The 15,369-nt window shown below is 38.2% G+C and overlaps 1 protein-coding gene across 1 annotated transcript in view; it reads left to right on the top strand.

Annotated features, from left to right (window-relative positions):
• Positions 1–5,051: 5,051 nt before the first annotated feature.
• The window catches only part of Arsj (arylsulfatase family member J), an 82,828-nt gene continuing 72,510 nt past the window's right edge, over positions 5,052–15,369 (top strand). The window contains exon 1 of the mRNA XM_010633840.2: positions 5,052–6,508. Within this exon, the coding sequence (XP_010632142.1) occupies positions 6,129–6,508 (380 nt within the window). The 5' untranslated portion in view covers positions 5,052–6,128. The remainder of the gene's footprint in view (positions 6,509–15,369) is intronic.

Below are 15,369 nucleotides of genomic sequence, written 5' to 3' on the forward strand. Positions count from 1 at the left end.
TTCTTATTTTCTGTTGTAGAGTCTCAAATCATGACTTTCATTTTGCTCAGCATCTTTATGGTTATCTGGGAAATTATTTCTGTTTTGAATTTTTCTAGAGCCTGATTGGTCTGTTTTGTTACTTCCTGTGCTTTGAGTTCAGGGTGACCTGGTCATTCACTATCAGACTTTTCATCCTCATTTGCCCTACTGTTTGCCTTTGGTGAACTGCAAGTCTGTCTTTGTGTCTTGCTTAAGTGTGTTCTCATTTTTGTTTTTGTTGCTGGGTTGTCCTTGGTTTTAATTCTTGGGTTGTTACTTAAATATTCCTGATATAGTTGTGCTTTAGCTTTTGAGTTTCTAATGACTCATAGACATTCTCATTTTATTAATATAAGAGAAGACACTCATTAAATCAATCACAATCCTTTAGCCCAATCGATACTATCAGCAACACAATAGGATCAAGCACAACTTACAAATTGACCACTTGTGGTAGTCACTAATTAATCACCTTTAAACCATGTGAATTAAATTAAAATCAAGAAGCAGCCCGAAATATGTTTGTAGTGCATAAACAATTCAATATAACATATTTACCATTTAGGTAGGGGGCTCAGGTAGAGGTAGGACGAGAGGAGTAGATAAGTAAAAGAATTAAAGGTTTCAAGTGAAGCCAGAAGACATAGAATGACCATATAATTTTAGGAAACTGTTAAATTCAAAAGTGATAGAGAGAGTACAAGAATAAGGACAAGAATATAACCACTTAACAGGAAAGTATTGACCCTTGAGTAAGGTAAAATGAGAAAAGAAAAGAACATAAAGAAAAAAGAAAAGAAAATAGAAAAAAATGATAGAAGAAGAAATCCGAGTTAGGGCAGGAACAGGAACAGAAAGGGAGATGATGAATAATATGGTGGAGCAAGAGACTGAGTTGGAAAAAGAGGACAGAAAAAGAATTTGTAGAGTGAAATGAGGAAAAGAAAGAAAAAAAAAGAATTTGAAGGGGCTCTTTCAGACTATCGATCTGCTGTCATAATAAACAATATGTGCAGCCATGTGTAGAACTAAGTCCTTGATTTCAGCTAGCCGATGGCAGAACCATTAGATTCAGGCTGATTTGGGGCTGCAAGGCCCAAATTGAGCTCCCTGACCTCCTTCAGGGTTGAACTCCACAAAGTTCTACTATTCTGCCACTTCTTTAAAGATGTTCAAAGTTGGGAGCTTGGAAAAATGCCCTTCATGACCACCTGTGCTTCTACAGAGTGGATCCAAGGACTGGGACAATCAGGAGGCCTGAGAGTGGGGGAGGGGGAAGGATGGGTGGGTCGCTATTCCTCACTGATTGGGCCCAGGCAGGCAGGAAGGAGAATGGGGCTTCAAGCAGCTGTCCCAGACCTCTACCTTTCACCTTCCTTCCACTGGATATGGTTCAGGGTGCTTCTTTTCTCTTTTGGACATGGTGACATGTTCATATTTTGTTCTGCAATCATCTGAGAAGAATGGTGTGATAGTCACGATGCCTCACTAAGCCTGCCTTTAACAAATTCTAGGCTCATTCATTTTCCAGCTATATTTACCATATTGTACATAGTGAATGGCACCAACCCTAAACTTTAAACAATCCATTCAACGTTTCTTGTTGCTTTAGATTTTAAAGCAATCATTTTAAAACTTCAACATGTCAGAATCATCTGGAAACTTTTTTGTAACTTAAATATTCCTGGACTCTGGCTATACTGCTTGACATCTTGAATGCAGCTGGGACTTTCCTGAAAATAAAAATCTCTGAGGAATTTTGATGGACAGTCAGACTAAGAAGTTGATTTTTCTATTCGATCCCTGGTACCAAAAACAAAAGAAAGAAAGAAAGAAATTGATTTTTCTAAACTGAAGTTTGCTATGTAAATGGTATAGGATTTTATTTATAATTTAAGCAATGGAAATAGATTATATAGATTATTAGACTTTCTCACTAGAAATTTGCTGTTTAAAAGTTAGTTTTCAGGGCCCGGGGATTTAGCTTAGTGGTTCCACTGCCTGGAAACGCAAAGGCCCAAGATTTTTCCCTGTGTTGGGGAAAAAATTTAGCTTTCAGCTAAAGATATTTGTTGAATGAAAGGAATTTTCTTGAACAGTTCAAATTTTCTGAGTTTCTAATGTCAAAAACTTATACTTTAGATAACTCTATATATAGGAGTAAAAACATAGTGTCTCCTATATCATGCTTTTCTTTATAAATTATTACTGTTTGTATCCAACAAACTTTCCCCAAAATAGGAAGTTACTGAAACCTAACAACTGAAAAATCATCCTACTTGATCTGATCTAGAAAGCTCAGGTTGCTTACAATTATTTAATGGCTCAAGGTAGCAGATTATTTCCATGGCCTAGTAAAGAGTTTATTACATGAGGTCCATGTCACAATGACCATAATAGAGCATATATCCATTTTAGATGTGCATTAATTGAAACTTGGTAACATTCTTTAATTTTAAGTAGTTAATGTACTTATAAACCAAGTAACATTTAAGTTTAAAATCTTTTGAGTATCTGTAAATCCTGAATTTTTTTTTCTTTTTCTCAAAACTACATTTATAAATCTGCTCTCTCTTTTAAACATATAAGTACCTGTTTAGTTAAAAATAAATGCCCAGAGAAAAAAGAGGAATAGTTTAGCAGACATAATGTCTTACCAGGCCTTCCTTAAAAATACTTTTAGGTAGACATTTTGTAAGATAAGGCAATTTCATCCATGGGTACTGGAGAGCTATGAGAAATGTCATTTTGATGGTGAGATTTAACATGGATGTTTCAAAGAAATATTGTTCAACTATGCATTTAACTACTTGTCTATGATCTTCTCAGCTTTTCTGTTTGCTGATGGGCTCCTCATACACACTTTTTCACTCTACTCTCCACCACTAGGCACTTAGATTTGACCCCGGGGAAGCCTCAGTGTACCATGTGGTACTTTTTTCAGATCTTGTTTTCTGGTGGTAACCACTTGCCCAAATTACCCTACTTTTTCCTTTTCTGCTATCCAGTCAAACAAGGCCACTTTGGGTCCTTTTTTCTTTTGGTCTCGTTCTTCCTCTTAATTGTTTTTGAGGTTTTCATGTATGCCCTCTTCAGTCAGGTAAAATAACGCATAGTCCTTTTAAGTTGAAGAATATATTGCTGTGCAAATTTCAACATGAGGAACTGTGTGATTTTAGTCTTTACTCCCTCAACCCTCTCCTTGAAAATGCCCTGGAATATCTTATTCTATATTTTCATTAGGTCTTTGTTTCAATCAAAATACTGCCTTAGGTTCAGTCCCAAGTAAAAGAACAACTCTTCAAACTTTGATGGACTGAAGCAGCCCATTTATGGTATCTATGCCTATATATCTGTCTCAGAAATGACCTCACTGAAATATTGTATGTTACCTCCTACTCATAGGGCTTCATCACTTCTAATGTCCCCAGAATCTTCCAGATCTTTCTGCTTTTTCAAATTTCTTCAATATCTAATTTTACCCAAACTTCCTAATATTTTCCCCACACTCCTCCATTCCAAACATGTCTTCTGCTAGTCTTCTCTTCTTTTATGTGAAATGTCCATCCTCTAATTTCTTCCCAAATGGTAAATATATTTTAAGGAGTAAACTTTCAGTCTCACCTCCAAATTAAGCCTCATTATGGACCAAGACCCCACCAATTTCCTCTCTAGACAATTCTATTTTTTTCTGAATCAAATATTTCCTTTATTTTTTTATATTACCATTCCAGAAAAGAAGAATTTGTTTTCAATGTGAGTGATCTAAGCTCAAATAAACCTAAAGTGAGATCCTACACACCAAAATGTTGATTTGTGTACTGCTAAATTAGAGGAACTTTAACTGAGACTTCATGAGGACAGTAAAACTCTTGCCTACCATGCTCAAACTCCAGTGCTACAATGAAAAATGCTAAAAGTAGCTAGATTGATTGGGATGTGTGTTTTCTCCTTAAGCACCTCACTGGGCCCAAGCCTGACACCCCACCTCTCAGTACTCTTCAATTCCCAAATGTTCAGTGCTCTCTTATATTTAGAAGTTTAAACTGACAAAAATCGACAAACTCACATTTCCAAATATGTCTAAAACTTATCATGTCTCCTCCTACCAACCAGAATGCTTGAGGGAAAAGCACAGAACAAAATAGTCACATGTGTTAGCAAAAGGAATCCTTCAGAGCACCATCATGTCTTCCAAAGCGAAGCTTCCAGTGCATAAAGTTTGCCTAGGAACTCAACAGGCATTTTAGCACTGAGAGAGAATTAAAAGTAATGGCTCAATTATACCTTTATGCTTCTGACTATTGAAAGAGTCTCACATGTTATGTGGTAGTTGTTGGATAACTTGAAAAATTTGAAGAGAAGAACAGCATGTCTCAGTGAGTCCTAGCATTGATTAGTCTTCTATAGATGTCGTTAATCCTCATCTTGCCCTTGAATGGTGCTTTAAAATTCTAACTGTAGAGTTCTAGTAAAAACAAGTGGATCTTCTCAATCAACAAGCTTTCAGGATGGTTTTATTAGATGGAGGGGGAGAGGAGTCAGGAAAGGAGGGAAAAGAAGGGAAGAAGGAAGGGACAAAAAAATCAAGGGAGGGAGAGAAGAAAAAGACAGGGGGGAGGGGGAGAAGGAAGGAAGGGAGGGAAGGAAAACAAAAGATGGGGTTCCCCAAATTACTGGCTAGGAAGAGGAGGTTTGTTTGTTGGTTGGTTTCCACTGCAGGAATGCAGTCCACTCCACGGTTCTTGAGGGCCAAGTGTGACTTTTTCTTGGAGTTCTTGGCTTGGAGACTCCTGTGCCTAAGGCTGGAGAGAGGAAAACAGAAGCAGGAGGTTTAAAAGTCTTCCTTTAGGAAGAAGCTAGTGAGTAAATCAGGCTGTAAAGGTTAGGTGTTGGGAGAAGTCAGCAGTTGTGAGGGTTACAAAAAAATAGAAAAAAAAAAAAAAAAAAAAAAAAAAAAAAAAAAAAAAAAGAGGCGGGTAGAAAAACAGTAGGAAAAGGGGAGGCGGGCAGAAGAGGAAGAAGGTAAAAGTATGCTGTGCAATTTCTCGGTTCTCCTGTTCTTCCTCTTTCACTGCCCGCCTGAAGCGAGGAAAAGTTTCGAAATGGGCGAGAGAACGCTTCGACACCAGACCCGCGACGCCCCCCGGCCGGGCTGGAGCAGCGCTGACCTCCTCGATGTGGCGACCCTTTGGCAGCGCTCGATCCTCCGGGTGGCACAGTCTCCCTCGGTCCAGCCTCCACCCGGAAAAGCAAGAGAACGCTGATTCCTGAACCGGCCCAGCGCCCTGCCCTCTTCCTGGGGGAGTTGTAATAGAAAGCACCGCGCTGTGATTCACCCGCGAGTGTAGAGGGAGGAGGCGAAGATTGCGGGACCAGAGCTAAGTTAGAAGCAGAGGGGCTCCGGTGCCTCGCCTAGGCGGGGCTCTCGGAACGAAGAGCTCTGGACCTACGACACCCTCCGGGCCGGGGACCCGGCTGCGTCCCCAAGCGTCCCAGCTGCCTGGAAGAGGGATCACAATCGGGTCTACAGAAGAGGAGTGTTTAGTGGGGAGGGAACGATTAGGAAACTCTTTTTGCTCCTTTGGCGCCCTGGAGAGTGTATGGGAGTTGGCGAACTCCTAGAAGACCTGGACCCCAAGGGAGTCCGGGAAACGTGGAGGAGGTGATCCGACCGAACAGGACCGCTGTGCACCGCCCCCGCGCGCCCAGGACAGCCGGGCTCCAGCACTGAACGCGCTGTGGCACCAAAGCTCCCGCCCCCTGAGACTGTGGATCCGTGCTTGCTTTTTATTTCTCTTGAGAACTTTTGAGTGGAGAGACTAACTTTTTTGCGGGTGTACAGAAGCGGCTCTGGGGAGCGAGAAGGGCAAAGTGAAATCGGAGGAAGGAGAGCCGCCTCTCTTAGTTTCCCGCTGGCCAGAGGTTTAAGCGTCTAGTCTAGAAGGTCATGGTCTTGGGGACTTGGTGACGGCCGGGCCAGCTAGGCTTGCTTTCCCAGCAGCGCAGACCTAGCTGTGGGGTCACTTCTCCGCTTGCATGTACGCACCAGCCGTGGCGCGGGGTGCAGGACTCTGCTCGCCTGGCCTCAGCCGGGATCCGAGTGTATGGACGCCCAGGGCTGCGCCGGGCCACCGCCTCCGCCTCCTGCGCAGGCCCGGAGCTGGTCTGGAAGAGTGGTAGCTATGGCTGCCCTGACAGGATTCTGGGTCCTGAGCCTTTTCGCCTATGGCTACCTGTCCTGGAGCCAGCGCTTAGAGAAGGAGGACGGGTCCTGGCGAGCTCTAGTTGCGGAAAGACCCGGGCCCTCGCAGCCTCATCTTATCTTCATCCTAGCTGATGATCAGGGATTTAGAGATGTGGGCTACCACGGTTCTGAGATAAGGACGCCCACTCTGGATAAGCTCGCTGCCGAAGGAGTTAAACTGGAGAACTACTATGTTCAGCCCATTTGCACACCGTCCAGGAGTCAGTTTATTACTGGAAAGTAAGTGTTACTTCTTAAATTTATGCCTTGAAGAAATCTTTTAATTACAACCCAGCTTCTATTTCCAGGGAGTAAAAGAAACTATGGCGAATGAATGAATGATGTATAGTGCTGGGTTGTTAAAATGAATGCCCTGTTAATGACAAAGTAGTCTACTCATCTCGTTTTGCTTTATGCTCAGAGCCAGCTGTGGGCTTCCGAATGAGGTCAGGCCCTCATTCACCAACCAGAGAGCTCCAGAAATCTCAGATTCCAAATCTACTCTGATTCCAGAATATGCTCAGATTTTCTTTCACGGGTCGCTTTTTTACCACTCTTGAGTTGTTCTTGCCTCTAAAATTAGATGACCAAAGCCCCGGTTCATCTCAGAAAGAAAGAGGCCATGAACACTGATAGAAAGTAACGTAAAATGTCAGCATTGTATGTATGTACGACACTGCTTGGGTCTTTGATGGGTAATTTTCTCTTACTGTATTGTGAATGAGGGCAGACATCATAAGTGAGACAGTTCTCAAAAGTGCAGGGAAATTCAGTGGTAATGCGTAAGATTTCATCTGAAGTTTACTGCTCCTCTTCTGTCTGGAGATGTTTTGAGCAACTGGCCAAACTCAGATTATCCGGATGCTTAAGAGAAATGTTTTTAATATTGTCATCACTTTGCTAAAAAGCTAAATCTTCTATTGAAGTTATTCACACATGTTCATATTTTTACTCTATCCTATCAGAATATAGGTGACTGTAACTGACTTCAATGTCCAAATTCAGCCTGGATTGGAGATAAATTAGGGAAGCTGGGGTCAGATTACTCATAGACAGAGGTAGAAGAGAAGTTTCAATCTGTGTGCTTTGTGATTTCAGTTGCAGTACTTGGAACTTTTGCTTCAGTGAAGTTGTTCTTGGAAATGGATCTCATAAGAGTAGCCAGTATCCTTTGGAAAAATAAAGACTACAGTATTTTGTAGGAATCTCTGTCTTGCTGAGACTTTTGCTTACAGCATAATTTCCACTGCTAGCAAACTGAAAATTTAGCATCACTGCTAAAAAGAAAAAAAAAAAGAAAGAAAGAAAGAAAGAAAGAAAGAAAGAAAGAAAGAAAGAAAGAAAGAAAAAGAAACCATTCCAGAGAGATCAAAAGAAGAGAGGTCTCGCTACACTTAAGACTGATCCTAAAGGTTAATTGTGCCATCTTAAAGTCAAGGGCATTTGATTATAAAAGAGCAAATTATTGGCTGGAAAATAAAAAGTCCATCTGGTGGTCTGGAGGTCAAGTTCTTCATGTCTAATCCCAATGATGCTTATATTTGGCACATAAAACAAATGTGTCATAAAGTCTTACTAGACCTCTTCAACTGATTTATAGAAATAAGATTTACATAATAGCCAATTGTAATTGAAAATTTGTAACTGAATCATATCAATTTATTTTTCACAGTACAATGTTCAAACAAATATATTCACCAAGCAAAATTTAGTTCATAAACACCTTGCACTTTTGAGATATCTAGGTTTTATTTTTTAATCTTTGTGTTACTTAGTAAAATGAAACAAAACTAAGCTGGAAATAATTCCTAAGTTTTATCTTTGGTCAAGTGTTGATACTTCTGTACTTTAGATGCCGTCAAACATGAGATTTCTTTTCACATTAAAATATTCTACTCGGCACAGCAAGTTGGCTAACTTTTATAGCCAAAAAGTTTGACTAGCTACTGTGACTTGATTTAAATTTCTGTATGAATTAAATGGCTGAAGGCATTTCATTTGTAGTTTCTTTTATAGAAAAATTGCTGGAACTTTCCTTAAAATGAACACAGATGTAAGAAAGAAAGTGGTTATTGAAACCTAATTCAAGGATTAATGTTAATACTGTGGAGCCTGAAGAATAAGGTTACTTACCTTCTCTATGAGCAGATGTCTAGGCTTTCTTGTTTCTCTAAAGTGAAAAAAGAAGCAGTAAAATCCCAAATAGACTGAATTATTTTAAGGGGGAAAATTTTGTAGTATTAGTAATTTACATGGAAATTACACAGTCAAACTTAGCTGTGTATAAAAGGGGACAAAAATTTTGATTGATATTGAATTTACTTTTCATACTACCTTGATACTTTGCTGGAGTCAAATGTAAAAATCTATCTTTATTTTCTGCTACACAAATCTGTAGCACATTCCATACTGCTTTAGACATGTAGTCTGGCACTGTTGCATATTAATCAACATGTGTTTTGTGCAGACCCCTGTACATACACCAAGGAGCAAATCAGAAGACAGCCCTATCCGCAAATAGTAGTTCTCAAATTTGAGTATGCAAAAAGAATCACCAAAATTGCTAGTTAGTAGGTAGGGTTTTGTGACCAGCCAAGTGATTCAGCTTCAGAACATCTGGGATTGAAAAGACTTAGAATAGCAAAAACAATTCTCAGCAACAAAGAGATGGCAGGGGGTATCACAATCCCCAACTTGAAACTATACTACAAAGCCACTGTGATAAAAACATCATGGTACTAGAAAAGAAATACACTCAAAGATCAGTGGAATAGTTTAGAAGATGTAGGAACAACTCCAGATGTACTCACCTACCTCATCTTTGACAAAGGAGCCAACCACCCTCACTGGAGAAAAGATAGCCTCTTCAATAAACTGTTTTGGAAAAACAGGATTTCAACTTGCCAAAGATTAAAACTAGACATATCTTCCACTATGCACTAAACTAAAATTGAAGTAGATTAAAGATCTAAATATTAAAACAGAAACTCTAAACTTACTGAAAGATAAGTTGGCTAGAACTCTCAAAGACACAGGAAAAGACTTTATGAACAAATCCTCAGTAGCAAAGGAACTAGCACAAAGTATCAACAACTGGGATCTCACCTTATTAGAAAGCTTCTGCACTGCAAGAGAAACTACCAACAGAGCTAAGATACAACCTACAATGTGGGAAAAAAAAATTTACCAGCTATTCCTCAGGAAAAGGTCTACTATCTAGAATGTAAAGACCTACAAAAAAAAAAAAATCAGATCCCGAAATATAAAGAAAGATCCAATTAAAAAAATGGACATCTGAAATGAACAGACATTTCTCAAACAAGTAAAAGCAGCAAATAAATATATGAAAAAATATTCACAATCACTGGTTATTCAAGAGATGCAGATGAAAACAACACCAAGATCCACCTCAACCCAGAAAAAATGGCTGCTATCAAGAATTTAAGCAATAAAAAATGCTGGTGGGGTTGTGGGGAGAAAGGAAACCTTCGTTATTGTTGGTCGGAGTGCAACCGTTGTGGAAATCAATATGGAGATATTTCAAAGAACTAGGATTAGAGGTCCCATTTGACCCAGCTATCCCTGTGCTGGGCACCTTTCCAAAAGAATAAAAGAATCATACCACAACAATAAATGTATACCTGTGTTTATAGAGGCACAGCATGTAATAGCTAAAACTTGGAAACAGCCAAATTTCCCATCAACTGGAGACTGGATAAAGAAAATGTCATTTTTCTATAAAATGGAGTACTACTCAGCCATAAAGAATGAGAACTAGAGACTTTTATAGCTAAATGGATGCACATTGAGGCTATACTCTCAAGTGAAATAAATAGGAAACATGTAAATACTGAACAGTTTCTCTGGTGTGAAAAACTAAAAGTGTAAGTAAAGTTCAAATTGTAAAACTGACAATTGAAATAGGAAGGAAAGGGCTAAAGCAGTAGGGAAAGTGGGAAGGGCAGGAGAAAGGAAATACAGGAAAGAAAAAACATGAGAAAAGGAAAAAAATTGAAACAAAATCTTTGTAAATAGAGAAGGGTGGAGGGTGTGAAAGGGAGAGCAGGGATATGGGGAAAAAATTAGAACCAAGATAAATCATGTAAAGGTACAAGATCCCAATGATGAATTTAACTGTACTACATATGTAAAAAGTACCAATAAACTTAATGAATAAAAAAAAAGAATGTCTGGGTTTGAGTCCAGAAATCACTAGTGGTTTATGAGCATGTCAGGTTATTCTATGATAGTACTACTAATAATAAATTAAGAGCATTAATACACATGTTGGCACCTGCTGAGCAGTAGTTGTGTTCCTGGATTATGTATTTGACATATATTATTTCATTGAATCCTTAGTTCAGTTCTATGAGTTAATTTGTGGTGTTTCCCCCTTTGTATGTGTGTATAATATATTATATATGTAAAATATATTAGTTATAAGTCATATATTATATATTATATATAATGTATATCATATATATTTATATATATGGCAATGATTCTAAGAGAAGTGATGATGCAGGGTTCCAGTTACTAGATTTTGAGAAACAGCACCCTTAGGTATTCAAAGCTGACCTGGAGAGATAAAAAGGTTGATAGGGAAAATACATGGTATGATTGGCAAATATAACGAATGTTAAATTTTTTAAAAATTAGTACAGTAAAAGACACATGACCATTGGTCTCTTCCAAAATATTCCTTCTCACTTCTAACACACTTAACTCATCATTTTTATTATTTTGGAAGCAGTTCTGGAACTCTTATTTCTTAAGTTTCATTCTTTGTGTGCTCATGGCTGCCTTGGTATCCTGAATCCATTCAAAATATTTACTTTTCATGGCCATTTTGACTTTGGGGAAGACGTAGAAATCACATGGTACCAGATTAGGTAAATAAGGTGGATGAAGGAAAATCATGATGTTCTTATTACTCTACCTTTCTTTTGGATGGCAATGGGCAGTCCATGCACTATATTTTTTTTAGTTACACTTTGTAAGGACATTCAGGAAAGAGGTCTTTCAGAAATGCTTCAGAAAGTGGCGAGAACAATGGGATAAGTGTTTGAAGCAAAGGGAAATATTTTGAGGGGAATCAATGGCAATGTGTCTTTACTGTAATCATTTTTTAAAAATTTAAACACACCTTATTTTGTGATCAGGCTTTGACTTGTCTCAAGATAATATTCTTATTTTTAAGTGTTCCAATAATGACATATATAAATGACAGCATTGAATTAAGGCTTCAGAAAGAATGATAAGTTTTGCAAATTTTAAACATGCATTTATTGAAGACTTTAGGAAATATTGGCAACCAGAACTTAATGGAAATCTTTGACAATAATCTTGTATTTTAACTATTCTGTTATTCATTTATTCCACTTGGAAACCATGATGATCATCTTAATAAATACAAAGGTAACTTGTATAATGCATCTTTGTAATAAGATATTTGATAAATTCATTTCACCTAAAACAGCACCTAATTGTTCTCCCTTGCCAATGATAAACACTATCCTGATTTCTAATACCTAAATTAATTTTGCCTATTTTTGAACTTCATATGAATGAAATTATACTGAAGTTACTCTCTCTCTCTCTCTTTTTTTTTTTTTGGTACTGGATCGAACTCAGGTCCTTGTGCTTGCGAGGCAGGTGGCAGAACCACTGAGCTGAATCCCTGGCCCTAAAGTTACTTTTTATATCTATCTTCTTCCAACACTGTGCTTCTAAAACTTTTCCATGTTGTTACTTGTGGATATAATTTGTTCATTCTCATTATTTGTCTTGGTACCAGGACTCAAACTCTGGCCCTTGCATTTGCAAGGCAGGCAGTAGAACCACTGAGCTAAATCCCAGGACCTCATTCTCATTATTGATATTGATTTTTTTCATAAATATACTAGAATTTATTTATCCACTCTACTGTTGGTGGACATTTGGGTAGTTTCCAATGTTAGAGTTATGAATAGTGCTGACATAAACAGAGTTGTCTAGGTTCTGGGTGAACATGTGTATGCATTTCTCTTGAATATCTAGAAGGAATTAGAATTGCAGGATGGTAGGGATGTCTACATTCAGTTTTTGCAGACACTCCCCAAATATTCCCAAAGTGATTCTACCAGTTTATACTGTCGGTAGCAAGTGTGTGGAAAGTTCCATTTGCTGCACATCTTTGCCAACATTTGGTATTGTCTTTTTTTTTTTAATTTCAGTGTCTATGATCATTATACAGTGGCTTAAATTTACATTTTTCTGTTGACTAATGAAACTTAGTGTCTTCGTATTTCTATGCACCATTTCAATATTCCCTCTTAAGCAGTAGTTATTCAGATCTTTTTTCCTGTTCTCTTTAAATTATTATTTTTTCCATATAGACTCAGTGGTAATTATTTGAATACTCTATTCCTTTGCCAGATACTTGCATTGCAAATACCTTCTTCTAATCTGTGATGGATTTTTTGTTTTTAATAGTGGTTATTTTGTTTTGTTTTTGGTGAATAGATTTAATTTTATTACAAACCAATTTACATTCTTTTTCATTTTAATCCTATTTAAGATATCTTTGTATAACTCATGATCATGACAATGATATTTTTCCCTAAATTTTTTATTATTTTTGTTTTTTCACTTAGATCTTCAATTTATCTGTAATCAATTTTTAGGATAAATCAAAGTTTGAGGATGTCTTTTCCACATGTGTGTCCATTTGGCTTTTATTCTTCATTAAGAAGGCATTGCTGCACTGCAGTGTTACAGCCTGAAGAATGGGATGAACATCAGTCCAGGTGTGATCTGTTTCTGAGGTCTATCCTGTTCCATGTCTATCCATGTGTCAAGAACACAGTCTCCTAGCTGCTACAGCTTTGTAACGAACATTGATATCTACAGTGCATATCCTCCTTGTTCTTCAAAATTGCTATGGCTGTTCTTTGCCGGTTCATTCATTTTAATAGGAAAGAAGAGAGAGGACAGATGAGAAGATGCGAATGGTTTGGAAGATTTGCTTTGCAGGCTATGAAAAGTAGTTTTGTTCTAAATTATCCTATTTTTCTAAGTACTATAAGTGAAATTAGTGGAGAATGAAGGGAGACAGATAAAAAATATTCTAGGAGAGTGAGAAAGTGAGTTGAGTAGAAATATGTAGTAAATATACTGGGCAGTAATCCTGTGGTCTTAAATTCAAATTGGAGACCAATCATCATCTCTTTGCTTTGCTCCTGCCAGGCACAGTTGTTAGTGAGCAGGTGAAACATAGATCAAAAGGTGGACCTCGTTGGGTTTGAGGGACTTCCTGAACGAATTGAGGTGTGGAGCATAGACTGATTGTAGCAAAGAAAAGAGGAAGACTATGGGAGAGTCAAATGGACTGGGAGGTTCAATGGGTTGACTATATGGATTGGAGTAATGTGAGAAATTTATGGTAAATTCTGAAAGATGAAAAGATAGATAATAACGATTGGGAAGTAAGTATATGCTTGCAACCAAAACATCGTAAGTAGGACAGTTTTGAAAATGAGAGAGGAGTGAGTGCCAAGGTGAGATGGAGGAAATCATCCTTGGAAGAGAGGAAGGCAAGGTGTGAGAAGGACGTGACATTGGATGATCGTTCACATAGATATCTAATTTTGAGAATTATGAGAAAGTAGTTGTAATGAGGATAGTGACCCAGTACTGGAATCAGCTATGAATGATTGGTCAGGGAGAGGTATAGCACTGGTTAGAAGACTGTAACTGGAAAGCTAGTAAGTCTGTAGGCTGTTGCCTTGCTTATCAAAGGAGGTGAGCTTTTGAAAGGAGATAGCAGCCAAATTATCTATAAGTCCAGTGCCATTGCAGCTCCAGGGTCTGGTAATCAAAGTGTAGTTAAAAGGCCACCTCCATGCTAGGCCGTCGTGGCGCATTGCTGTAATCCCAGCAATGGGATTGGGGAGGCTGAGGCAGCAGGATCACTATGAGTTTGAGACCAGCCTGGGCTACACAGTGAGTTCCAGGTCTGTCTCAACTACATAGTGAGATCCTGTCTCAAACAAACAAACAAACAAACAAACAAACAAAAAGGCCACCTCCAACCTATTTACTGGTTGCTGGAACAACTAGCAATCAGCTAGAGCAAAAAAATAGAAGGAAGGTTGTCCAGGAAAGAGAGAAGGTAAAAGGACAAACTCAAAATAACAGACATCCAATAACAGGGATTACTGGAAAGGCTCAGACTCTGAAGTTAGGACAGGAGGAATTTAATAAAAATACAGATAAATGTAGAGATTGGAATCACAGTGAATGCCCATATGTTGGGAGGATTGGAGTTATGGTGATGACTTAAAAAAATAGGGCTAAAGGACATGTTGATTTTTTTTTTACCAGAAGCTCTAAGTGAACAGTAAAGATTTAGTTTTAATTATAACCTCTTTCTGGAGATTAACTGATCTTGGCCTCCTGATTGTCAATCACCAGCCACTGCACCCACACTGTATATAATTAGGCACACAGAAGCTTGATAAGTGACCTCATTTGGTCCAATAACTTGGCACCCAGAAAGGCAAATTTTGTGACCTGCAGTGAGCTGCAAGGAAGGGAAATATGTCTTCTACGAGTTTACTACTACTGTTTTTGGACATAAATTTCTCAATTTATAATTGCATCCAGTTGAACACCTTTAAAAAGTAACTGAATTCTTTCAGCTACTCTCAAAGGAAAGAGTCAGGTGAAGGTTAGGGGAACAGGGTTTAGGGAGTTCATTTTGTGGATGCGTAAGCACAAACACACAGATTTTCCCTCAGCTCATTTTATAAAGTCAGTGTCAAGCATGCTTCTTCTTTCACAGACTTCTTTTATTCTAGTTTAGTTTTAAGCAGCATTCTATACCCAGAGAGTTCTCAGTATCAGTTGCTGAGGTCACTTATCACCTTCATGAATAATTAATACTTAAACTTTTAGAAAAATAAATGTTCAGAAGAAATAAGTTTCCTTTAAGCCTTACTTCAACTGTGGAAAATTAATGTAACAAGTAGACATGGTAGCTTTAAAAGCATGGCCTGAGATTTAGCTCAGTGGTTTCACCCCCTGCCTTGCAAGCAGAAGGTCCTGAGTTCAATCGCTGG

Source organism: Fukomys damarensis, unplaced genomic scaffold, assembly GCF_012274545.1.
Source record: "Fukomys damarensis isolate Sample0158 unplaced genomic scaffold, DMR_v1.0_HiC HiC_scaffold_38, whole genome shotgun sequence".
Taxonomy (NCBI): domain Eukaryota; kingdom Metazoa; phylum Chordata; class Mammalia; order Rodentia; family Bathyergidae; genus Fukomys; species Fukomys damarensis.